Raw genomic sequence first — 27,111 nt, 5'->3', positions numbered from 1 at the left:
AGTAATAATAGGTATAAAGACACATGAAACACACAATAAAAGTTGGCATTAACAGAGAGGAAAGTTAGGCTTAGTTTTATCACTTTATGAGGCATTTCGCTACTGATGGTGACACATCCCAAATATAATAAGTTTATTATAAATTTTAACAGGACTGACTTACATTAAAACTGCCATTCTAGGACTGAACAAACTGACAAGATTAACTGATTTTATTGCTATCTGCTGACACCTGCCTGCACCAAGGATTTCTATTTTCAGAAGTTCTGAATTTCCATTCTTCCACTGCCTCTACAGTACACTTTACTGTGAATATACAGATGGATAGCCACAAAAACATGTTCTCAAGAAAATATTTTATAACAGTATGTTACAGAATTAAAGTCTGCCTTAACAGTTTAAGCTAAGCAAGTTTAAAACTCCTCCTTTAAAGCTGGAAAACAAATGCAGTAATAGCTCTCAAGATATGGCAACAAGAAAAAGAACTAGCTCCAATTTCAGAAATTCCATGCTCCTACCAGTATTAAATGCTTTCAAAATGACAGCAAAAATAAGAAAAACATTCCTTCTGTATTTTCTTGCCCTAGAGAATAGAAAATACTAGTTACCATAATTCAGAAAAATAAATCATTGAATCAATGAACATGTGTTTCATTATGTGCTCCCCCCACAAAAACATTAAGACTGAAGGTTGCCAGCATAACTTCTTTGGAGAGAATAAAATAATTATGGCAAATTTTCCCAAGCTTTCTGTTTCACTAATCATATATAATCACTGTATTGCTGCTTAAATACATTTCCATTAAGATGCCTTATAGAGAATTTTGATCATGTAACATATCACTGTAATTGGTGACATTCTGAAGACTTCCATGACCACCTGCTTTGGCTTCTTGACTTTGAAACTGTAAAATTTACAACTGTGCTCCTGAATGCAGGATACAAAATGAAGTAGATATGGAAAAAACAAATCAAGACCATCACAAAAAAAACTACCATTAGCAAAAGAGAAGAAATAAGACTTTTTTTGTTGTTGTTGTTACTGCAAGAAGTTGGTCATTCAATATTAAAAAGCACAGGGCTGAAAATGATTCTACAGAGAGAGTAAAATTATCCAAACATCTTCCAGTTTTAGTACTCAAGCAAAGTTGAGCTGACATGGTATAATTAAGTCTCTTTTCATCTATTTACACACTGGGCAGGAACTCCCTTAGTATGTCCTATACTGAATTATTTAAATAATGCCTGCAGGTATTATGATTAAATTTAAGCCCTTCTTTTTCCTCCAAGCATACAAATTATTCAGTTACTAACACATGTACAGGTAACTGTCTCTTAGTGTTTCATTTTGTTATGAACAGAGGACCAAAAATAATTCCCATTCTTTTAAGAGGCAATTTTACTCAGAGTTGGTTGTGAAACTACTTTTTTCCTTGCTCATGAATTTAAAGCCATGCAACTTCTTAATACCTGGAAACTGATTATAGCACAAAACAAGGCAGAGAACTAGACACCAAGACCACTCCAGAAGAAACCATGACCTCCAAGATCTGGAATTACAGTCAGAGAACACCAGGATTGGACATATATGTTAAAAGGTCTTCTTGTAGGCAAATAGCTAACAAGTTGGGCTTAAACACAAGTGCTGTGGGTTTTTTTGGTTGTTGTTTTGTTATTTTAAAAAGTTTTGTTTTCACTTGGGCAATGCGAACTGACCTACTTGTAGCTGATCAAATCATTCATCCTTACTTCCCTCCTACCTGCATGCCAAAACACACAGAGTAACATTGTAACGTTGACCAAATTCTTTAGGGAACCACATACAACAACCAGCATAAGCCTGACTTACTCTGTGGTTCTGCCACTTTCTGCTGTGTGTGTTAGTGTTCTACATTGGGGAGGGAAAGGACTAAGACTCATTAAAGTTATGCAGGATTATACTTTAAATCTTCTTTGAGAAGAAGTGGTACTTGGTCTTACACACCAGAAATATAAAGAAAGTGTTCTTGGTCCACCACTAAGTTTGTTTTGCTTGACCTGTAATATTACTGCATGCCAGGGGTTAAATGATGCATGTACAGAGACAGAAAAGAGCAGTAAGACCATACAATCTCAATTACAGTGCATAAGGCTTCTGCTAGTTTCATTAATTCAAAAGCAATAAAGTGCTTATTCAGAAGAAACCTGAAATAAAACCAGAAGGAAGAGGACAATACAGATTATAACTGACTTTTTACCCTCTTGGGCGTAACAAGCAATGCAGAAAGGGACTTCTATAGCCTTCCATGAACTTCTACTTTAGAGTGGGCAGGAATACAATCCCATGTTCATAAAGCTTATTTATTTATTTGTCTTACTAATGAATTTGCTTTGTAAATCATAATTTACTTTCATTTTACGAACAAACCTTGAATCAACTTTATAATGTCTTAGAATATAGCAAGTATCTAGACCTAAATTAACAGTAAGACAAGGAAGATTAGTAATTTTGAAGGACATGCCATGAAAGGGAAAACAAACACTTTTTTTCTTCTTTTACTATGAAGTTGAAGTATAAACTTGTTTTAGTAGAAAACAATTAACATATTCAATGCTGAACAGACATGGACATTCAAGGTACAAGTGACTGTAGATGACACTCACCTGTAAACAATTCTCTCCTTCTGCAAATCCTCCAGACCACAGCACAGTTCTGCAGCATAGAAAATAGCCCTTTCTTCATCAAAGCCAGGATTTCCCATGTTATATATGTGAAACTTCAAATCCCCTCCATTCATTATGGTTAATACTAAACACAGGGCATCTTTCGTCTCATATGTATAGGATAAACTAACCTAAAAATGGGGCAGGGGGAGAAGATTACCATTATTTATTCATAAACCCCAATGCAATTCACAGCTCTTTTTTCCAATACAAGCAATATATGAATCTTTTTTTAAAACAAAAAAGAACAAAACAGCCAAGTAGAGAATCGCTCCTGTCGAGTACTTGAAGATGCAAAAGAATTCAGACTAATTTACACATATACACAAACCCTTCATCACCACACTAAAGTTTAGTGACATATCTGTTTAGATACCATAGAGCTCCATCCAGACAATACATTTATTGATGATGCCCCTCAGCTGCACATTACCTATATCACTCTTTGTGAAGATAATGTGAGCATATACCTTATTTTATTAGTACTTCAGGAATTATGCATTGTCAAGCCACCTTCCTGAACTTCTACAAGACTCAAAGTTGCCCTACATTAGAGAAAGTAAAGAAGTTATTTAAGATCAAATGTGTAGTTTCTATTCCTCCCCATACCTGCCCCAAATAACTGCATATTTCCCTGGCTTAGAATTTGTCAACAGTAAAGAATTAGTATAGCTCTTTATAGTCTTTCTTCTCACTGTAATTGGAATGAGGTACTGATGAGGAAGGAAGGAAGGACACCACATTTGTTTTTCCTGCAGGTTTTAGGTAATTTTTTTAAAGTTACATTTAAAGTTTTAAAGTAGACTTGTGAATTCTAAAACCTCCAATTTTAAAACAATGTAATATACTGCAAAATTTAACATATGTTGTTTAAGTTACAAACTTAGTTTTAATAGAAAAAGCTATGTATGCTATGCTGATGATCATCTGGCAGGATCTTCACAATTACCTACAGAGATCAACTCACTTGTACTAAAAGCAATGGGATTTAAACATATACTTAACTTACATTAGCTGAGTAAACTAAGTAAAAATCAGTAGGATTTTTTTTAATTCAATAAATGTATTTTTAAATGCAGTACAAGTACATAAAGGCCGTAATTCAGTAATAAGTCCAAACTCTTTCTTCAGAGGCGTAAATCCAATACTAAATAATAAAATGAAATAAATATATAAATCAGCTACTCAGGGCAAGGGTTCCTATTTGGTGGTTTTAAAATGATGTGTCCAGCTATTAATGACTTGACTTGTGACACATGCATGACAAATTATGTACCCACTTCCAACCCAGTATTACTACAAATCCTAGATCTAGATCTCCTCTGTTGCATCAAAAATACGTTGGATGGCAAGAAGATAACTTATGCTCAATCCTGTAAAGTGATTTCAAATTCAACTTTGATCAATTATTGGTTTATAGTATTTACAGATGTTGAAAAAATATTACTCAGAAATAGAAGTTTCACTCTTATCTCATGTATCCCTACAACTAGCAATTTCTAGATCAATTCAGGTAATTTCTGGATTCAATTTCAATCAATTCAAGACCATGAGCCTTGTGAGAAAAATAACATTAGCATATTTATACAAAAACATTATTTATAACCATGTAAAATACATGAATGTATCTGGCCAGCAGGTTCTTAATCTTTCTTTTAGCTGGCAGTATTCTACAGGGCTTTTTAAATACATAAAGCTTATCAGAAAAGACTTACATATATATTTTATACATGCATATATTTATTTATTTATAAATAACTTCCACTATCCTCTAACACAGGTACTTTAAAATCCTCTCTGAACAGCAATACAAAATTTATCAGTAAATGGATTTAAAAACAAAGCAAAATGCCTTTAAAATTAACATTTAAATTACAACAATTCAATGAAAAAAAAATATTACCTGGGGGGAAGTTTACTTGGTATATCTTTGATCATTCTAAGTTATTTCACTACTTAGTAATTAGAGCTACTAACAGACCATAATTTACATAAATTACTAAGACTTTCATTCTGTGGAATATCTATTAAAAAGTTATGTTAATTGTTTCACATCCGTGATACCTCTTTAAGCCTTAGTACACAGCAAAGCAATATAACTAACCTGAATCAATATACTAGTCAAATTTCATGTTTATCTTGAAATGTATAAGCAATAGAGTAAGGAATGCTATGAAAATACCTAGGGATATAAAAGGTCTATTAAGAGTCACAGAAATACAAGATATGCAACTTCTAATTGGCAATTAAATGGCAGACTCATCACCCCTTGAAGTGACCCCTTGGTAAGTGCATTTATGAATGACCTCCAAAAATGAAATCAGAAATCAGCATTAGTTATAAGAAAATAGGTTTATGGGAGGGAAGAAGGCGGTAAGAGAAAAAAGCAGAGACCATTGCACTGGAAGAAGAGACAGAGAAGAGAAAAAGCAAAGGTAAAAAATAAAGTATATGGAATATCCTCTTTACTAAACATAGGTAAACATACTGAGACATAGACTTGAATAATCACTTAAAAACTGTTTCTGCTGCAGTTTAAGTACTACAGAATAATCTATTCACCTTTAAAAAGGGGACAAAAATTCAGTGGCATCAGCATGCTGAAAACACAACCTAATGTTTTGGAAGTGAGAAATAAAGCAGGCAGACTATAACCAATTCAATACTGGATAAAAAACGTCCTCTGCACAGAACTGCTCACAATCACACACAAAACATACTACTACTTATATCAATCATTTCTTTCAGCAGTCATGCATTCTCTAAATCAATTAAAAATATGTCTTGTGCCCACAAGCTCCTGGAAGACTGAAATGAAGTAAACAAAACAAGACAAACTTCTGAAAATAACATCAGAAGCAGATACTTACTACAAATCTACTATTCACTTTTTCTAGAATTCTTTTTTCATTTAGAGCCATTGATTCTCCTTTCCTCTTCTTTATTCTTTTTTTTTCTAGCTTTTTACAAGCGTACATTTTTCCCGTTGCCCGTACTTGACAGGCACACACCTAAAAAGGAAAGATGGTGTGTCAGAGATGCTGGGGGTTTTTTTAGAATTTTTTTTTTTTTTTAAAAAAGATAAAATTTTGTTTTCTTTTTTCAAACTCTTAAATGCTCTCAGAAAATCAAGTTCTGTAAGCTTTCACCCATGAAACAACTTTGAAGGGTCACAAAAGCTGTAACAGAAGTAGAAAAAGTGATTATACAGGAGCAAATCCATTTTTGTTGGGGTTGAATGGTTCAATAAAACTGTGCGTCTTGTGTTGGTGAAACACCTGACTGTGGTAACAGTATATGTCTGGGCAAGCAAGACAGAGGACAAATATTCACACCATAATCAAGCAGGAGAAAGATAATAAGTTAGAAACCCTCCTTCCCTGTCAATATGGGGCTCCAGCTGAAACATGTAGGGGGAAAAAAGTCTAATGCATTATAAACAGAATTAATAAAACCTATAGTTTTACCTAGTAGATACATGAATATTCTACATAATTATTAAGTAGAAAGTACATTCTAATTGCCAAATGAAATTTCTAAAGTGAAGCAACTGTTGTCAGTCAGTGGAAGTTTTCTCCAACTTCATGCATGACCTACAATACTGAAAAATAACACATTAAAAGAAAAGAGTTTGGATTGACAACAGTTTGCCAGGTGATGTGTCAAATGTAGATCGTTAAGAGTCAAGAGTTAAAAAAACGCTTATCCTCTGTATTAACTGTTTTTTTTTCTTAAGGATTGCCTCACAGAAAGATACTTCTGTACTCACCTCTCCAAATCCACCTTTGCCTAGTACTCGGTAATGCCTAAATGTGTGTTTGGTTACTGGTTGCCTGATTAACAGAAAGAAACAATTACTGCAACAGGAATTACAAGAGTTAGTAACCCCCTTCCCACTTCGAGGTCTTTCTTCGTTTTCTCCTTCCTGTTCTATGACATCTTACTGAACAACAGTTGCCTTGACCTCATGAAGACAGCATCATAGTAAACTGAATTTCAGATGAAAGGGGTGTTCTGATTAGAAACATTGGCTCCCTCGTGTGGTCATCAGATTCACAATAGCAGGAAGAAAAGCTTGATCAGTTAGGCCCTATGCTGCTTATGGTTAGAGCCTTATCTCTTCTCATCCACAGCCAATTTATCACCTCCAGTTGTCTCCCTTAGTTGCAGTATGCTGACTGTTGTCAGTGCAGCATGTAGGCTGCATTTCAGTGAGATCATGCTTACAATGCAGCATTTAAAAGGTAAACCATTTCTGATTTTGCTTTGCTGTTTCACTTTTTCAAAGAAGAAAGAGTTGTGGCATGCAACAGCAGTTCAAGGGCCAAATTGTTAAGGTATTGATGTAGTAGAAGAGGAACAGATAACCTAAGGCAGTAAAGGTGTCAGCCGTTCTACGTTAAAACACTCCTAAACATGTATCAGAGCAGGGCTATTTCATGGTGGTGGGGTTTTTTTTATTTGTTTTAAACGAGCATTCATTGTTAATGCAGCTTTGTTCTCAGAACAACAAATGGAGGTTCATTTGGTAGAGAATTTGGTTTAACTGTTTGAGTAACTTCCCCAGTTCTCTTCCTGGCTTTTGCTAATAATTCAGTCAAAGGCACTGGGTAATTGGAATTTACCATAAAATTAATGCTCAAGCACAATGTTTGAATACGTGATCGTGATTAGAGTCAATTTGTACCAATTTCAGCCTTCTGAAAAAGTCTGGATACTCATTTAGTATTGATTTAAAAGGCCAGACTAGATTCTGATATATATAAATCTTGCTGTCTGGTAATTACTAGATCTGTATCTGTACCACTCAAAAACTGATTAGTTACCCAATCACCTAGTGGGTTATAAAACCAGATTAATCTGGTTATTAACCACTAGCTAGACCAAGTTTGAAACTAAAGGATGATAGCATTCACAAGGAAGATTAGTATCACTCTGCACACTTGACAGTCAAAAATATGCCCATATGATAATAAATTTGCATTTAGCTAATACAAATTTAAAGACCATTTAAAGACTACTGGACAGATACTTCCATTGGAGTATTGGCTCTCCTGATGTCCCATCCTTTACATCTTGTCTTTCAGATCATAATTTTAGACAGGCAGTGTCATTCATCAGGGCTCTACAGCATTTCTAGCATAACAAGTAGAACTGGCCACAGAGCAAATCAAAATTATAATGCCAACATTATAAACAAACTTACTTTTCCAGCCATTTCCACTGTAGAAACCGAGAAAAATACACACTTTCTTGGTAAGCTTCAAAAGGTCTTCTGCTTAGATATTCATGGACAATTCTAGCAACAGGAAAATAAAATCAATCTTATACTGAAAAAAGTGATGAGGCAGGAGGTGCTATCTATTAAAATATACTTAAACATATCAATGAAGCTGTAGGCAAAAAAACATTGTCACTGTGCTCTACAATGTTTTTAACCTAGACGTCTCAAAAACCGAGAGTCTGTCACAGAAAATTGTTCCTGTCAAAACACTAGCGAATGCCAAACTACTGTTACTTATACTAACTAGAAAGTCCGACCTCTGCATTCTCATTGTCTTCAAGCCCACCTAAACATCAGCCTCTCAGTAGCAATGCAATGCATGCATCACCCCACAAATATGACCTCTGAGGGATATTTACAGGAAAGTATCTACAAGTTTTCATACATTCTTTGGAGACTGGCAAGTAAAATTTTATTCTAGGATTTGAATTTGTAATACTAAATGCCATATCCAAACCTGAACACCAGGTACCTTATCATTCCTCTTAAACTAAACACACCAAGGGCAGGAGGTGGGTGGAAGAAAAGAAGTAATTCAAAATGTATTCAGATATTTATTGGACAGAGGAAAGAGGATGACCTACATGACAGATTCTCCATTTGAGACATGTTTTACTAGGTGTTCTCACACATCCCTTTCAATCTTATAATCTCAGGTTGTTATGAAGTATGCTTATTTTTGTTGCCAGGGAGATGACCCAAGCAGTGACATAACATGTTGTAATCCTTCAGACGTGATCAAGCATGCCTTGAAGAACCAGTAATATTAGAAACATAAAGGCTTTAGAAAGACATGCAACACTGGTAAACATGTACCATCGCTCCAAGAAAAGCCTTCCCTGCTGCTGTGTGAAATATCACTTCATAACTTCACAAGACCAAGTTGTATTTGTTTGTGTTAACTATCACAATCAATCATTCTAATCAGCCATCTTAATGGAATATAGCTGTCGGCCTCAGTTCAACCCATTTTCAAGAACCATAAATTTTGTAACATTGTTGAGAAACCCTTCAAGCTCCAGTTTATAACTTCATATTTTTCTGAGTACCTTCATTATGGAAGAGAAGTCACTCTAAAGGTAAGAATATAATGAAGAGAAATACTATTCTAACTTACAGAATAGTTGGTAGCAGATCATAGTGTGATTTTATGCAACAACAGCATTAAAGAAAAAGCTCTGCAGAAGTCAAACATCTAAATCACATCTGAAGGATACCTAGTACTTCAATAAATCTGTTCCAAATTTCTTACCTACACTCAGTTTGCAGACCAATTACTCCTGGGTATAATAACGTCACCTTTCATTTCTCTCAGAAACTCAAATTTCTCTTGTGATACTGAAACTTATCACTATGCATTTTTATCTTACCTAGTACAGTCCATAAAAAGGTCCTTAGAAGGGTTCTTTTCCAGTCTTGCTTTACATTCATTTACTGTTTCCTGAGGTATTTCTGGCAAGTGTGCTGCAGACTTTACATAATTTAAAAAAAAAAAAAAGGCACAATGAAAGCAATTTTGTAAATCAATAGAACGAGTAAAATTTCTGTATTCAAAGTGAAACGAAATCTTCTAATACAGGAAAAGGAAAGGAATGGTTTCGCTAAAGAGAAAACCAAGGAAGTCATATTCAAGCAAATTTTTATTTGTTCTTACAAAAAAATGCATTGGAAGCTTTTACAGTTATTTACTATTTCAGTATCTGGGGAAACAAACTTGGCAATAAGTCAAATTTCTTTTTCTTTCCATAAGTCTACCACCACAAAAACAAGTTATCTGTGTGGCTTGGCAGAATGGAAGAAGAAACAAACACACACACAAGTTGGGAAACTATTTCAAACCAGCCCAAAGAAATCTGGTGGTTTTGGGTTTTTTTTTTTTTTTTTTTTTTGCAAAAACTCCATGTGACTTATGCTAGTCCCAAAGAAATGATCAGAAGAGATGTGGCAAATTTGGAGTCTATTTGCTTTTAAGGCACCTTAAGACCTTCATTTGGAGTAAAGTCTTCTCAAGACGACCAAAGTAAGAGAAACAGAAGGAGCATCTATTCACAGAAAGCAAACATCTAATTATATATCCACAGAAAAGCTTCTACTGGATACCAAAGAATAGACTCTTAAAAATCAATCAGTGAGATGTTATATTTGCAAAAGATGAGCTATTAATGATCTCCATGCAAAATACAGAGAAACAGAATGCTCTAGAACAAAACAATAGCATTTCACTTCGTGAAAACCTGCAGCAATTCTGAAAATTTACAGCAAACTAGCCAAGGCCACACAGCAGTCTTAAAGCAGCTTGAGAATTTCAAGAATTCCTCATTCTCATGCCTTCAGACTACAAAACTCTGAGTTAATTTGTTATTAAGTTTTTTTTAGATGCTAAATTACTTGGTTTAAAAATATATCTTTACTTGAGACCAGTATTTTAATTAGAAAACACAGGTGAATAAATCGTAACGTAGTAGTCTTAAAAGCAGAGATCAGTCGAGGCTTCTGCTCAAGTTGATAAGAGTTTCACAATTGCAGAAGGCAGTATACCTTTCAGAAAGGACTAATGGGACTAATGAAGTTCGAAAGTCAATTTACTAAAAACAGTGCAACCACTTAGATCTCTATTTATCTGACATTTTCAAAACACTTGAGACAATATTTTGCAATATAATATATTTACCCCGTTAGTGAAGTACGTCTCTAAAACTTTCAGGCCACAGTCTATGCGCTTTTCATCTGAAGATACCTCGTATTCTGCCTAGGGGAATGGAATTGAAAATTAAATTATGTTCAGAGCTATTCAGCACGACAGTCTTTTACATGATGCTAGGTAGATTTTATCACGAATAACACAATGCTCCTAATATAAAAGGAACTGAAGGCTCTCATTGTTCAAAATCTATTTAAAAGGTTTTTAGGCTACACAGTGAAACATGTATGAAGAACAGTCTTAAGAAAAAAAAGCACATGGAATTTAACTTTTGGGAAACATAAGAAAAGTAACAATTAATCTAAATGCAATTACAGAAACTGCATCCTAGAGGTTAAATTAGATCAATTACAATGAAATAGTATTTTTGTAGGATTGTAGGTCAGAATGATCCAGACAAGAAATAATTAAATAAGAGTACAATAATCAGCTTTTTCTTCACTTTTTTTTTTTCCCTTCATGTATTTTTCTTTACTACAGTCTTGGGTAAAACCAGGATAAAAACACTACTTTCTACAAGGTCATGTTAACTGGAAATAAGTGAGATCTAAACAAAACCCTCCTTTATTATTTGAGAAAATAAAACTGAGTAGATACAAAATTTCATTAAGTCTTTGACTTAATAATATATGGTGTCGTGATGTAGAAAAAGACCATTGTGCAATACAGCGCATTTTGCAGATAAACAACTGGCAGCTTAACAGAGCTCCAGAAGCAGTTCCTTATGAAAAAAAACCAAACCCAAACCATCAAACAGATACTAGTACAGAAAAGCTCCAAGAACTACTTAATAGTAATAATTTTAAGGAATAATCTAGCAGCAGTCATCAGAAGTTACAACATTTAAAGATAACACAGAATCTGGGGAAAGATGAATTAGAAAAGAGCAATCTCAAACAGCAACCTGTATTAGTTCTGTAAGCTGGGTCAACTCAATCAAAGCTCATTTCATATCTCAGAATGTAAATGCACGCACCTAGGAGCTAAGAACATATAGCAGGTCTCCAGAATGGAGGACTGGATCGATACAATGGCATGTGGGAAGAACAGTCTTTAAGAACCTCATAAGAAGTTCTAAGTGATTGATCTAATCAGAAGAGAAGTTATGTATCCTTATAAAGAAAACTACCACACTGAAAAATGACAGTTCAAGAACCAATCACACACACAATTCTGGAAATAACAGAATCCCTAAAACTCTAGTTTTGCAATCAGTTGCAGCTAACCCACACTGACTCACTACTAAGTCATCAACATCTTTTTCTGTTGAGACATTATGGTATCAACCACTTCAGCATAGTACATAGATAATTGCAAGCCTTTGTTTTTGCTACTTTAATTCCACAACAATCAGTCTAATGGTGAGGAATACTTCTGCAAGTACCAAACAACCTGAGCAGGTCAGAAAAGTTAATCAACCACAGCGCTGCACTTACCACCTTTTACATTTTCAATTATGAAAACGTAGTCACTAATTTAATACAAACAGTTAGGCATGCTGTTTCAAGCAGATACTGTAATTTAAAAGTAAGTTGAAGAGACAGCCTTGTCAACTGATTTCAGTTACTCACAGAGCTTAAGCAGGTAGATTGAGCTGTCACCCATGCTTTTTCATACTTGAGTGACCTTGTCCCCAGCTAGTGAAATGAGTCACCAGATGATGGGATAACTGTTAATTCCTCACTTTAATTTCTGTCACTTTTATTCAACTATTTTGCAACTCTTCTCTATATAAAGTCAGCCTGACTCTAGACTTCAAGGTCACACCTTCTCAGAAGTTAAAGCTTACCAGTCTTAGTATTCAGTACAGGTGGACAACATAGCAGTGTACTACCTTGATTTTGCCATTTTGGCCTCCTGAAATAATCGTGCTGCTGATATCACATTGCTCCATATAAGAGTCAGAAAACTTTTTTCATTAAGATGCAAGGCTCTTAAGACTATGTAATTTTATGCCAGAAAGTGTATTTTCAGAAATATTAAGTCTAAAATTTATTTAAAATTAAAAAATTGGCAAAACCCAAGGCAAAAACCCTACAACCTTACCCTTTCCCTTCACATTACTGCCTTACAAACAAAACCAGCAAAAAAACATGCAACCCTTACCCCCACCCCAAAAAAAGCTTGAGCAAGCTTGCTGAAGTCCAGTCCAGAAAAGGGAATCAGGCCAACTCAGGAACCATCTGTAAGAGATGGTAGGTATTTTATCTCACTTCCTTGATCAGACAGCACGCTAGCTTTCAGGCCATGAGAGTCACCGATTAATTATCTTTAGCTCTTATGAGACTTCTGTTTCAGGGATTCCCAAGCACACTTCTTCACCATGATTTTTCAAATGGAAGTTAAAAAATAAAAAAAAATAAATTGTGAAATCATACTTTATATCAGATTATCTCAACTATGACAGTCTTTGTTAATTCACAGAAGTGTTGCAATCCACATAACATTATAGGTTGCATAGTTCAAAACAAGTCAAACTTTTCAGTTAGTGTAAACCAGTTACTTCTTAGAGACAATTTCACCTGAAAAAATGTCATCTGTAGAGCAAAGACACCCCTGCCTTACAGTCATGCCTAAGATTTTTTTCCTTCTTTGTGCTGCCAAAGATTCTGCTACTCCTTATCTAAGCTTTTAAGGACTAAAACTGTGCACAGAAGTTGTAACCATTAAGTGTACATCCACAGCTGTCAGTGGTCTCCCCATTGCACTATGCTCGTTAAAGGCTCTGCTTTACATTCACTTCAGGATACTTGGCTCCATAGTTCTCGATTTCCATTCAATCTATTCATTCTGTGTCTCCAACTGTCAAACTGGAATTTGGTGCTAGAACAGCTCCTAAGAGTCACAAAAATATGGTGAAACACACCTGGGAAGTAAGCCTAATTGCACAAAGATTCATTGACAAATAAAAGGCAACTCTACTTATTTGACACTAAGGTTCCTTTTAAGCTGATCAAATACCTCAATTTATATTCCCATAGCGGGAAGGAAGATATGGTGAAGTGGGGGGCACAGCAATAATCCCATGTACTTCCTTACACCCTGTACCTTTCAGTGTCATCTTGCATTCTGATACCGTATTTTGGGACGCATGTAAAGCAGCAGCACTACCCTACTACTATCTTGTTTGGTCATTTGTTCCCTGAATATAAGAACAAAATCAGGTGGGATGAGGAAAACTGTTCTTTTGGCAGCAATCTCAGTTTAAGACTATATTTTACTGTGCTTGGATTAATATGAGGGACAATGAATTAGAAGCTCTGAGCTATTATTCTCTCTTCTTAAGGACTGTTATGTGCCTGCCTACTCTCCTCATTACTTTCCCCTCCCCAAGAGGGTTTTGCCTGAGGATTTTTTACAAAAAATGGCTTTGGGCACACTTCCTTCCCTTACTCTTTAGCGTTAGATACCAAGATGCAAATGTAACCAGACAAAACACTTCCTTTTCCCTTGGTCTCTAAAATCTGGTTTCTCTCCTTCCACAGATGGAATTTCCATAAATTTCCATCTCCATTGTATTTTTTTTAATTAGCACATTCTCTCTAGCCTAGGGCTTCCATGCAAGTTGCAACATTTTCAAGTCTGTTTACAACATTTTCAAGACTGAATATCGTAAGTAATATTCATTGTACACATCCTTTTAGGCTCAAGAAGTCAAGCAGCATGTCTTTCTAAAATTATTTCTCTCATACCCATCATGCTCATTTTTGTAGGTTATCATACCAAGATGTCAGAGATTTTATACTAAATAATAAACATCTTCCTTTAACTAACAGAGCCAGAGTTTTTTGACATTCATAAAAAGTCACAGCTTTACAGTTGGCAAAGAATAAATTGCATTATATTTTTGTATATGCAGCATTAGTGAACAGATGTGTTTAGAGAAAACTAACATTCTATAAAATTGTTGTGTTAACCCCGGTAGGCAGCTAAGCCCCACACAGCCACTTGCTCACTCCCCACCAGTGGTAATCAGAAGGGTGGAAGTGAGAAAACGTGTGGGTTGAGATAAAGGCAGTTTAATAGATAAAGAGAAGCTGCCTGCACAAGCAAAGTAAAATAAGAAAGTCATTCCCTTCTTCCCATTGGCAGGCAGTTGTTTAGCCATTTCCAGGAAAGCAGGGCTTCATCATCATGTGTAACGGCTACTTGGCAAGACAAACACCATAACTCTTAACTTTCCCCCTTCCTCCTCCTTTCCCTCAGCTTTATTGCTGAACATGGCATCATATGGTATAGAACATCCCTTTGGTCAGTTTGGGTCAGCTGTCCTGGCTGTGTCCCCTCCCAACTTCTTGTGCACCCCCAGCCTACTCGCTGGTGGGGTGGTGTGAGAAACATGAAAGGCCTTGATGCTGTGTAATCACTGCTCAGCCATAACTAAAACATCCTTGTTATCAACACTGTTTTGGTCAAAAATCTAAAACATTGCACAGCATGAGCTACGATGAAGAAAATTAACTCTATCCCAGCCAAAGCCAGCACAAAAACCAAACCTTTTACAAACAGCTATCGCCTACTGATATCCATCTCCAATTTCTCACTGCTTACCACTGCATCCAGAAATTCAATGCATCTTTTCAAATCTGGTCTGGAATCACAGAACTGTCTGAAGAGAAGTCTTCCTATTGGCTGTTTGTCACAAAGCTGGTTATAGTCTCTTTCTGAGAGAGAAATAACAAGTAAATATATTTATTTATTTTTATCTTTGTCACAGCATGGTCCTTACTCCCATTTGAGAATAGGTCAGAAAAACATCACTAAAACATGAAGATTTTACATTAACATATTTAGCAAAGACATCAAAACCAGGAAGTGATCCCAAAGAATAGTGAAACACTCACTTCCAGCCACATTTGTCTCTTATAGACTATCACATTTATTAAAAACACATTGAATGATATGGTTAAGTTTCATTTAGGTTGGGGGTGGAAAGCAACAATACTCTGAAATAGCAATCCCAAAGCAAACAAGACTGTTTGGAAAGAAGCAATACAAAATAATAACTGAAAAGGTTAAAAAATTATAACAAGACATTAAGAAAAAAGTGAAATACATTACCATGTCATTCAAATTACAACATGATTCCTTTTTGTAATTCATGGCTTTGTAAATTTATCCTTTAGGAGCACTTTCCGTTAACAAACAAGGAGCTGTGATACGGCATTTATCTTCTCATAAATTCTCCATCACATTAAAAGTTTAATAGCTTTTTCTGCTAATTAGCATTCAGAAGCAAGACAGCATCCTTTCAGTTAACACCACCAAACTCTTACCCTTCCTTCTCAAAAAAATCGGAGACCATTCTATAGGACACCTACCGATTGAGCATCTAATACCTTCACAATGACTAACAGGTGGTAACTTCAGCATCTCTTTCCATTTTTTACTACGCCCACTCCGTTTGCCTAGAAAAAAGATATGAGTAATGTCAAACACAATACTGTGTCAGAATAAAATTAAATATAACATTAACAGCATAAAATTAGGTCAATTCTGCACAGATCTGTCAGACTGCTTTTCATGCCTAGAAAGAAATCCCCCTACAAGGATATCCAAATCAATAGCAAACTTGATACAGAAGAACTTTTATATGAAACACTAAAAAATGCAGTAAGTCTTTTGCAAGACAAATATTTCATAGTTTGGCTGCGCATACAGAATATCTCTGCAGAGACAAGGCAAATATCTAGGATTCTGAAAATTACAAACAAAAATATCAAAAACAGAAACAACAAAAATTTGAGAATTATCTCTCAACCACGGTGAAGAATGGAAGACGTTAAAGTTGAGTAACAAAATACATAGAACAAAGTTCTTAAAACACATTTTTGGATAATCAAGATGTACATAAATATTTTCTTTCTTTTTTTAAGGGCAGTAATAGTAAAAGAGCAGACCCCACTAATAAATGAGTGAGCACTGCTCAAACACACCCCATTTATTGCAGACTATAGGAGGATACAGGTTATCAGGAAGAACTTAACTGTTGTAGGATTCAGATCTTTTCAATGCTTCAGACTTCACAGCACTAGTATTAAACTGATTTTTAAAGAGTACTACAGTATTTTTCTCACTGTTTCTCAAAAAATATATCTGATCCATTTTCTACACTAAATTGAAATTTTGGCACATTCCTTTCACCTGAAGAAGCCAATTACATTTACAGAATATATGCATACTTATCAGAAAAAGCAGAGATAGATACAGGAACATATATATGTATTTCATTGCAAAACATTTCAGCAGAAGAGAAATTCTTGTGCTGCAAAATATTATAAAAGAAGATTTTACGAAGCGATATGGCCAGATGTGTTTCCACATGACAGAACAGTAGCAAAACGGCACAGAAACTTTCTAACTGTACCAAAGCAGTTCGTACTGTTAACCACAATGGGAGAGAAAGGAAGGGAGTTACCCTATGTAACCCGAATAGAAACCAAGAAGCAAACAGTACTCAACTCTTTCAGAATTAAATCGTTAGGGAGAAAGGAACTAACATCTTCAGAGTAATAAAATATGTATTAAAAATAACCCTCTTCACTCAAACATACAGATTCTTGACCAGTTCTACCGTTGCAGTCTGAGAAGTTGCAGCTTAGTGTACCTTAACTCATACCAAATTTACATGATCTTCACTAACAGGAACATTGACGTCTCATTGTGCTGCTGCAACAAAATATTCTCAACTCAAGTAGCACTAGAAAAGTAAACAAATAACAAATACAAAACCTTAAAAAGTTGGCTCACAGAGATTCTTTGAACTGATACCTGCTCTCTACAAAACCTTCTTCTGCACTTCATTTCCTCATGTTGCTTTGTCATTCACCTTCCAAAATATTTTAGAATACAAATATATCAAATCTACTGCCCCCCTCATACTTCATGCAGTACTAGAACTAATCATGAAGCTGTAATTACCAGCATCATTAAAACAAACTCCAACTATTTTAACAAAATATTTTTGATGTTAAAAGTTAATATATGCTTGAAGAAAAATCAAACTACACAAAGAGCATTTCTAACAGAACTGAACACAAGGAATACTAACATAGATAGCCTGTACACATACACTGAATAGAAAAGGACTGGGTATAGATTATTATGTGATCATGAAAAACAGTTGGAAGCACCGACTTGATTTTTAACCATGTAACTGAAAAATACACTTAGCTGCAAGGTCCACAGAAGTTACTTTTTTTTCTGTTAGAAACTGCTCAGAAAGACTCTCATTTGTGCACGACACAGTACAACCAGTACTGACCAAGAATGATAAACTGACCTAAATTCATACCACAATGCTGTTTGGAAAAAGTAAAACTGAGTTGTGACATACACCAAGTATATATCATCTTCTGAAGCACAGCCAAAAGAAAAAAAAAAAAATCACAGCAAAAACCCAAACCAAAAAAAAGAGGATCACTGGTCCATTGTACTTCAAGTCCAACACAAGGAAGTCTGCTGTATTTTGCCCCAAATACTTGGCCAGTTACTTACTATGTGACCATTATGAACTTCATTTTACAGAAAGAGACTACATGCTAGAATGCAATTGAATTCACCATCCTATAGAAGTCAATAAAGACTCCATATAATTAATTAATGATACACAAGAATCAAGTGCTTAGGAGTATCAACTAAATCAACATGTTCTCTCTTTTCTCTGAATTGGTTGTTCTTATATTTACAGCAAATGAACAGAAAAAGTCTGTATGTCCCACTGATCTAAAGAGAATGCATGACCTACATCATTTACAGATAAATTAGCCACTTCTGGTAAAAGTTATGGGAAGAGGCCAATTTGTTTGTCATATTATTCCCTGATTGCAAAATCCTTTTCCATTTCTGAGGCAGTTTAAAAGAAGTATCAAATCAAATTATAATAGTTGTGGTTTGTAAGTGTCTTAATATTGATTTCAGAGCTTCTATTCTGGATGTCATTCTAAAATACTTCAGCTAAAATTCTTGCAGAAAGACCAACAGCTTACTTTCCAACACAGAGGCAGCAAAGCCATTAGGTTAATCTGCTTTACGGTTGACCTATGTGGTTCAGCTGAATTACCACTTTTGCCTCTCTCAGATGTAATTGCTGGCTAGAACAATGTCCAACTTGAAGCGACTCATCTTTTACCAAGAGAAGGGTGGATGCAGCAATATACCATTACAATGAGGAAACACTACAATTACATTTTCAGGTACATGAGAACCTTACCTTCTCCTCCCCAAATTACTTCTTAGAGCTCGATTTCAGTATTTACCTCTTTACATGTTTTCCCTTCTTAAAAAGATGTGTACTAAATTCCATTAGGTCATTGCATTAGAATATGTTATTGGAAAGATATTTAGATGTTCTCATTTTTCAACTTTTTCTTTTTTTAAAACTTCAGAAAAGCATTTGAAAAAATTAAGTAAGGCAAGGTGGTTGGCTTATTCGTCAGTAAAAACACAGCTAGTTGCATAAAGAGAAACTGCTGTGGTAAAACAAAGCAATCTGGTGTAGAAACAGATTTAAACAAATAATATTTTTCAGGTCATTAGATGGACTTCCCACAGCCACAATGATCTTCCTTACAGACAGGATTTGTACATGACTCTCATTTCACTGAGCATAATGTTCACTGAACATTATTAGTCAGTCTTCCTTGAGATAGAAAACTTGGATTCTGACCTATGGCATGAAAATAGTGAGAAGCATCATACTATCTTTGGCTAATAAAGGTACACAGACTATATGTGCTAAGATTCAGTGGCTACTACACTGACACTAAGATTCTGCTTCAGCTTTCCTGCCTGTAAAGGGCAAGCAATGTCTCTCCGTGGTTGAGAAGCACACTGCTATGTAGCACTAGGGGTGCATGATTGCTACAACATCATTCTTGCAAAACTGATTCCACAAACCAGATTGTCAGATACCAGCTGAGAAATTCATAGTAGACCACACCCAGATAAACTCTGAAAGCATAAAACTGCAACAATAAGACAACTTACAGCATGTCTTTAACTGTATAAATCAATCAATTAGTTCAATGAAAAATGCAAAAGAATTCACACAGAAGCTCCACATCATCTACACTGAGATGCAGGGGAATAATCGGATACACACACTGTCTTACAATACATCTTTCCCACAGCAGAGAAAGTTGCAGGCAAGTTTCCTAACAGATTTTAAACTCACATGAATTCAGATCTTCTCCTACTTACAGGCACATTTTCCTTCAAACCGCTCACGATAAGGATTAAAACCTTTCACTGAAAAATCAAAGCATTCCTGTTTAACTCTGGCCTTATGCTACAAAGACATTTATAAACACAGCCCCCTAAGTAACAAATGTTGATGGTATGCCCTTGCTGTGCAAGATCCCCCTTCAAGACACAGAACACTGTGGAATTAAAACTCAGGTCACAAGATCAGAACAGTAACACTGAAGTACCACTAACTTCAGGCTAGAAGACAAGTTCACACATAGCATCTCTTGAGGAAGGCTGTCATGTTTCCAGCTCTAGAGAGAGCTCATACAGTACTGCTTTGTGGGGTCTCTGCAACCTTCTCCATTGTGCAAGTCATATTTTTTGACATCTCAGTTCCTTGAAAAGCAAGCCTGGTCACAGCTTAACAACTAGGTTTAACAGAGTAGCATCTCTTTTATATAGAGGAAGAATTTCTTCCAGAAGTATGATACAGATAATCTGGCTGACTCTCAGCAAGTTTACCAGAATCACCTAGCTGAAAATTCAGATTTCAGCACAAAGTAGGCACCTAACTCTTCAGTGTTATAAAGGCCAAGGCATTTCTGAACACAAACAGAAGCAAAAATACAAGCAGTTCAATAAACACACATGAAAGATAACTATAGATTACAGATTGTTATGGCATTTTTAAGATAATATTCCTCACACTCCTGGATTCAAGTGCCTAGGGTTGGACTTCAGCAAGGTGATGCTCCACTCCTCTTGCTCATCTGACTGTTAGAGCAGTAACACTGTAAGCAGTTAAAAACCCCACATATCTACGTGAACATTTGTGCAGCTTGTTTATACACACAATCATTTATTGTTCCCAGCACTATAACCACTTGAACAACTGGTTCTTCACATCAACTCTATATACAATTCCAGTAATCATGTGCACATTTAAGAATGCTAGTGCATACATGCTGAAGTTTCTGCACTTCTTCAGAAATGAGGTTTGAAAGACTTGTATCAACTCAAGTAAATGTAACTAATCTGAACCAGAACGCATTAATCTAATTTTGCAAACAATGTAACATCTGTGTATACATTTCATTTTGAAATGTCTATAACAACTCAACAAACAGGATTTAGTAAAGAAAAAACAACCCAACAGTAAGAAAACTCCAATTTTACAGACAACTCCTTGACAAACAAGGATTTTTTTTATGATAGTACATCAAGACTGCAACAGATAGAAAAGAAGTAAAATTCCTTTAAGTAGATTGTGAAACCTCTAGTTATAATTGCCACATTTGAAATAACCAAAGCAGCAGTGTGTATCAATAATGAGACCTCTCATGTTGTTTATTTAGTAAATGTAATTATTTAGATTCCAATATGCCCACATGCATTCTTCTTACAGTTCATTAAATAAAGGACAAAAAGGCAGACATTGTGCATAATTCTGTACAAACACAGGAAGACATGTTTCCTGCCACAATGAGTTTACAGCAATTTAAAGCACAATGCAATAAGGGACTGCAATAGAACATAGGAGGCAAATAAGGGAAGAAGAGACAAAAATAACAGCAACTGCAGAAACTCACAGCACTCATGTTAAAATTTGTATTTGCTGCTGGTAAATGGACTTTCTGGGTGTGAGTGTGTCTTGGTCTCCCACTTGTCCATGCTCCTTAAATAGTTAAAGATTTTAGTTCAGTTTGATAGCGAAACTGCAGTGATCTGATTAATCTCCTCAGAATTTTCTTCCTAGTTACAAATACAGACCTTATAGGATACCTGCCTATGTATCGTCACCAATACCATACTGAGTTATTACCCTATACTGCAAGCAAAAGTAGGATGTAGTTTGTTTGCAAAATTATTCCAGTTGTTTTTAAAGCTATATAGATAAAAGACACAATTTGAGTGGACTGCTTATTTTTTGTGAAGAGTGCTACACTAACACAATTCAAATTGAGAAAAAAGTATCCTTCAGGATTTGCTCAAGCCAAACTGTTATCACATTCTGTTACTGTAAGGTTCCTGTTAAATCCATCCTTGGGCTGCACCTAATAATTATCAAATCTGCAGGAGCTTGCTGATCCATCTGAAAACTAATTTTGGGAAGAAAACCCCAAACCCAAAACACCCAACAACATAGAATAAAATCCACCACAACAAACCACACACCCTAGATCGGTTCATGGATCCAACTGGAAACTATCTTACCCATTCTGCAACCACAGGCTAGAACCAATACAACCAAGAGTTTGGGGGAAAATTTGCTTGAGGCATGATCTTAATTTAGCCCAAATCACTGATGACACAGAGGGTATTATATGCCTAACAGCAGACCCAATTCTTATTCACAAACTGCTCCTGCTAGAGCCATACAAATGAATTTTAAAGTGGATGCAAATGGACCAGGTATGCTTAAAACATACTCTTGGCATGGATCCTCAATTGGAGTGAACTGCCACTGACTTCAAAGGAACTACAGATCTACCCTTTGGACATAATTTTTGGAGACTATTACTGTAGGCAATGAAAAAAGGATGGCTCCTAAGCAGTTTAAAAACATACAGTGATTAATTTCTTTCCTTCAAAACATCACAGACTATGTGTGGGATGCTGAAATGAATTTGGGGCTTACAGACGCTCAAAGGATTTATTGAGACTGATTGAAATAATTACGAAAAACAGAACACACAAATATAAATAAAGAGAAAAGTGATTGTAATATAAGACATTTTTGTGAATGTTCAGATTTTTTTCAGAATAACCTAGTTTATATTTGCTATCTGTCCCCATTTATGGGATTAATTCTTCAATGTCCTTCAAGAGATACTAATTTCAAAGATATTTCTGCTAGGAAAAAAACGAATGTGTTAATTCCTCTGGGCCTATACAAAACTAGAAGTCATATTGCTATACATTATTCTTTTACACATAAAAATCCCTGTATGTGAAAATCTCAGTAAGAAGATCACGAAATTGCAAGCTTTTGCACCGTCTATCTTACAGTTCATATATCACTTAACACTTACCTGTTTTTCTATCTCAGTTGCTGCACTTCTGTGCTCATAAGATCAACTTTGAGTTTGCTTTATAATCTCTTGTTTTTCTACTGAGTCACTTGTGCTTGTTCCACCATTGGGTTCACCTTAGGAGGAAGTTTTCCGTTTTTCTGTCTCACATACAGATTTCCCTCAAAAAGTAATGTCTGCACAAGAGGAAAGAGCTGGATTGGCACAAAAGGCCACGTATCCCAGGAAACTGGGACGGGAAATCCAAGAACACTTTGCACTACAGTTTTCACCCAGAGGCAAATCCCTCCACAAACAGGTTAGCTCTTGGCATGAGCAGGTCAACTGGAAAAGTGGACGAGGAAAGAAAAAACTCCCAATATAGCTCCTGACTTTGTGTCATCACAATATTTTCTAGCAGTAGGTACATACAAGAGTCATATATTATGAGCCATCACTAACACCCACATGTGCGAAGAACTAGCATTTGATTATTTACAAAGTTGTATTAGAAGAAGATAAGGAATCCTTGTAGCTTTCCTTCTTCACATAAAGAAGTGTTGTAGTTGCTACAGAGATACTACAATTCTTTATGGGAAAGAGGCTTATATTAAAATAATCTGTTTTATGAAAAGGTTTGAAAAATCCTCTTAGAGCTTAGCATCATAAGACAAAATTTAAAGTTTTGAGGCTAGAGGGAAGCCAAGGTTTGATCTGGCCTGAAAAACATGACTAGTAAACTCTTATAAATCAATGTTATCATCATGCAAACTGAATTAGAAGATACATGCCTCCAATGAAATAAATTAACAGTAAGACTATTAGTGAAAAAATAGAAGTAGTTAGTCTAGAAATACAGCAATACCACTTTGGTTTTATTCTGTAGGAGAAGAAAGTAGCAGTAAAAGATGCATTTTGTCTAAGCACACTACTTAGTTCCTGGCTCCCTAATTACATAGATCAGATTTACTTTCTGCATATCAAATCAGATTTAAACAGTAGACATGAACATGGCTGTTCAAGGTGTACTAATTCTGCACACCTGCAAATGTAAAACCCAAATGATGTTCACATCCTAACAAAATTCACATCCAGAAGTATTAGAGTATCCGAAATTAGAGGAAAATGATGAATACAAATCTGGGATCATAATTTTAGCTGTTAGGTCTGGTTTATGTGCTCAGGTTTGACTTGGTGTTGATTTGTATGATTTGTTTTGACTTGGTGTTATTGAACAGGCATTTCTGAATTCTCATTAAGCCTCTGCCATACCCTTTCACCAGATGAGGACAAGTATACAACATCTTTAATTCAGTTTCTATATTTGCAAAATGAAGATGACATACCCCTACAGTTAAAAGGCTTTGTAAGATGCTTGCAAGAGTACAATCTTTCTCTACTCTCATCTTCATCACGAAGGAATCTCAAGATAGACTGAGACTGACCCATGCAAGCTGTAATTAAGCTTACATTGATTTCTTTCAACACGCCACTGAAAAATAAGAGCACAGTACTTTACATCTTATTTCTTTTGCTTTTACAACTGAAATATTTATCCAGGTCAAGAGCTTCTCTTACCCGATCTTTAACACACCGAGAAATTAGAAAAAGGATTACTGATGTGGCTCAAGCCTATACATGAAAATAAGTGAAGCTGCTATTATCTTAGGATTTTGCTTTCTGTCATGAGAAACCATAATTCTGCACTTTTCCATGCTATCCCACCTCTTCATACACTATACAGTGAGATAATAGGAATGCGGGAAGGTAAAGGTCTGCTCTTCTGTCACAACTGTGAGGACCTTTTAGCAAAGAATATATTTCAGTAAAATATTTACTTTACATACCAATTTTGCAAATTCCATTCCCTTGGAGTCTACTGGGCACATAAGAATAGAGCTGGGACAGGGATTTTATGGAATGGTCCTGACAGATGAAGTAAATCAGACATTCCCACACCAGCCAGAGCATGCAACACACAGAAAATACTTTCATTTCAAGGAGTATTTTGAAAAATGTGATGTAAAAAGTACCCAATGCACAGGAACTCAGACCTGAAAAGGTAAAAGTCCTTCTACCCGTTGATCAACGGAGTTTCACAGTTTCAAAGCCAGAAAGCACATTTTTTACATGCTTACACAACAGAGCCCAGGTCGATTGAAGTTACAAAAGAGTAACAGGTTATTACCATTACTTTTATAAGTTTCACATCAGGTAGAACTGATCTTCTTCACATCAGCTGCTGTCAGACGTTCACTTAGTTCATTAAAAGATCTTGTTTGGTCAGTTCTACCACTATAATTTATTTTAAACATAGTGAAACCTTAACTAAAGAGGCAACCTGACATTAAGCAGCCACTTAAAAGCCTTTCCAGATTACCACTCCACTCTTTGTGGTGAGGGATTGGGCACAGTAAAATTTTGAGCCAGATTCCACTTTCCTTTCGTTTTCTTAGATCACTTCAATGCAGACTCCAAATTCAGGCAGCACCACCACAGACATGTTACCGTCAGTGAAACCAGCCAAAACATGTCCTCTAGTTTGAGGTGGTCTTTTCAGCTAAGGTTGGGAAATGGCCCAAAATTGTGATCACTGTTCTGGTTTTTAAACCCTACTTCAAAGTCAAAAAGCTGATTTTCCTCTCTTGCTGCTTAAGGCAAATTTCACTGGATACACATATGGCGTAAGTGCCAAACCCATTTAGAGTTGGAGGAACTTGCAAAACATACAGGGGCAGATTCTGTTGTTCTTACTCACTTTAAACAGCTCCAGCTAAACTAATGGGACTTCTCAACACAATTAAGAAAACTAGGATCCAATCCAAAAAGAATATGCACATTTCATAGTTGAAAAACATACTCCGCACTGAACACAGTGGTAATCTGGGGAGGCTTTCAAGTGGCTATTTAATGGACAGTTATATACATGAAAAAGCAGTGGGACAATCTTATTTCAGGACTTTTTTTAAACAGCAACCACGTGCTAGACTACATTTCATTATCTATCCAAAATGTTTGTTAGCTGGGGGAAAAATCTTCAAGTCAAGATGTTCTGGGGAATCAAACTCTAAATATTAATCTAATGGAAAATAGCACACTTTAATATTAGGTTCATACAAAATATTCGACTGTAAAATACAGGTAGCATTCACCAGCTATGTTTTTCACAGCCAGGAATTTCAGCAAGACAGACTGCAAGGTCCTTCCGGAGAAGATTTATGTCACTTCGTCCTTTATATCCATATGCGCATATATTTATAAATAAACTCAGAACTACAGATTAACGATCTTCTTAAAACATCCGGTTAAAACACCATTTGAATCGAAAGCCCGACGGGGGAAGGAGGCAAGGGTTTTTTTTTTTTTCAGGAGCCAGCCGCAAGCCAGCAACTCCAAATTCATCCCGCGGGAGGAGCAGGGCAGGTGCCTCAGGGCACCGCCCGGGACTCACCGCCCGCCCCGCCGCGGCGCGGAGAGCTCGGGCCACCACCCCGGCGGGGTCCACCGCCCCGCCCGGACCCCCTGCCCGGCGGCCTCTCCTCCCTCCCCACCCGCTCCTCCTCCATCACTTCCTCTCCCCGCTCCTCGCTGGCCCCTTTCCCCCTCACCTCAGCCCCTCTTCCTCCCCCTCGGTGCGTCCCCAGACCGCCCCGCCTCGCCCTCCCGCTTCTCCTCCCCCCTCGCCTCCCCCGCGGCTCTCACCCTCCCGGGCTTTCAGCAGCACCGTGTTGGCCACGATGTTCTCGATTTCCATGGTCGGGGGCTCCTTCCCCTCAGGGCAGCCGGAGTGGAGGCCGCCCCTACTGCCTCCTTCGCCCCCTCCTCCAGCCCCGCCACCGCCGCGACGCCAAGCCTCCGCTCATCCGGCCCCGCAGGACCTCAGCGCTGCGCTCGCCTCTTCCCCATCACCCGCTGCTCGCCCCGGCACCGGCCTCCCCCTCCCCGAGGGCGGAGGCAAGGAGCGGGCAGCAACCGCCCGCCCCGACCATGGCTCTACCTCCCTCCTCCGCCCGCCTCAGCCAGCTCCGCCCCTGCCCCCCTGTGCCGCCTCCCCCGCCCTATTCCCCAGGACTACAACTCCCAGCAGGCTCCGCACAGCAACGCTCGCGTCCCCCCCGGCGCACGCCGCGCGGAACCTGCTGGGATGTGTAGTGCGCTAAACCTCTCTCCCGGCCTCCCCCCGGCTCGGCCCAAAGCGGGAGGGGAGAACAGCGGAAAATCTC

The 27,111-nt window shown here is 36.8% G+C and overlaps 1 protein-coding gene across 4 annotated transcripts in view; it reads right to left on the bottom strand.

The window, feature by feature from the left end:
* GRK4 (G protein-coupled receptor kinase 4) overlaps positions 1-26,874 on the bottom strand; it is a 43,286-nt gene extending 16,412 nt beyond the window's left edge. For 3 of the 4 annotated variants that reach the window (XR_012628624.1, XR_012628625.1, XM_074865650.1), the window contains exons 1-9: positions 26,591-26,874; positions 16,010-16,096; positions 15,240-15,352; positions 10,659-10,736; positions 9,358-9,458; positions 7,910-8,002; positions 6,473-6,536; positions 5,574-5,714; positions 2,644-2,834 (exon numbers count right to left, since the gene is read on the bottom strand). Coding sequence is in view for 2 of the 4 variants with exons in the window: in XM_074865650.1 (XP_074721751.1) it covers positions 2,644-2,834; positions 5,574-5,714; positions 6,473-6,536; positions 7,910-8,002; positions 9,358-9,458; positions 10,659-10,736; positions 15,240-15,352; positions 16,010-16,096; positions 26,591-26,642 (920 nt within the window). In the remaining 2 variants the exon portion in view is untranslated. Of the gene's footprint in view, positions 1-2,643; positions 2,835-5,573; positions 5,715-6,472; positions 6,537-7,909; positions 8,003-9,357; positions 9,459-10,658; positions 10,737-15,239; positions 15,353-16,009; positions 16,097-22,909; positions 23,065-26,590 lie in introns of those variants that run through there. The other variant, XM_074865651.1, reaches the window with a different exon arrangement.
* Positions 26,875-27,111: the final 237 nt, after the last annotated feature.

Source organism: Strix uralensis, chromosome 4 (assembly GCF_047716275.1).
Source record: "Strix uralensis isolate ZFMK-TIS-50842 chromosome 4, bStrUra1, whole genome shotgun sequence".
In the NCBI taxonomy this organism is placed as follows: Eukaryota; Metazoa; Chordata; class Aves; order Strigiformes; family Strigidae; genus Strix; species Strix uralensis.
This window is presented reverse-complemented; position numbering and strand designations above follow the sequence as displayed.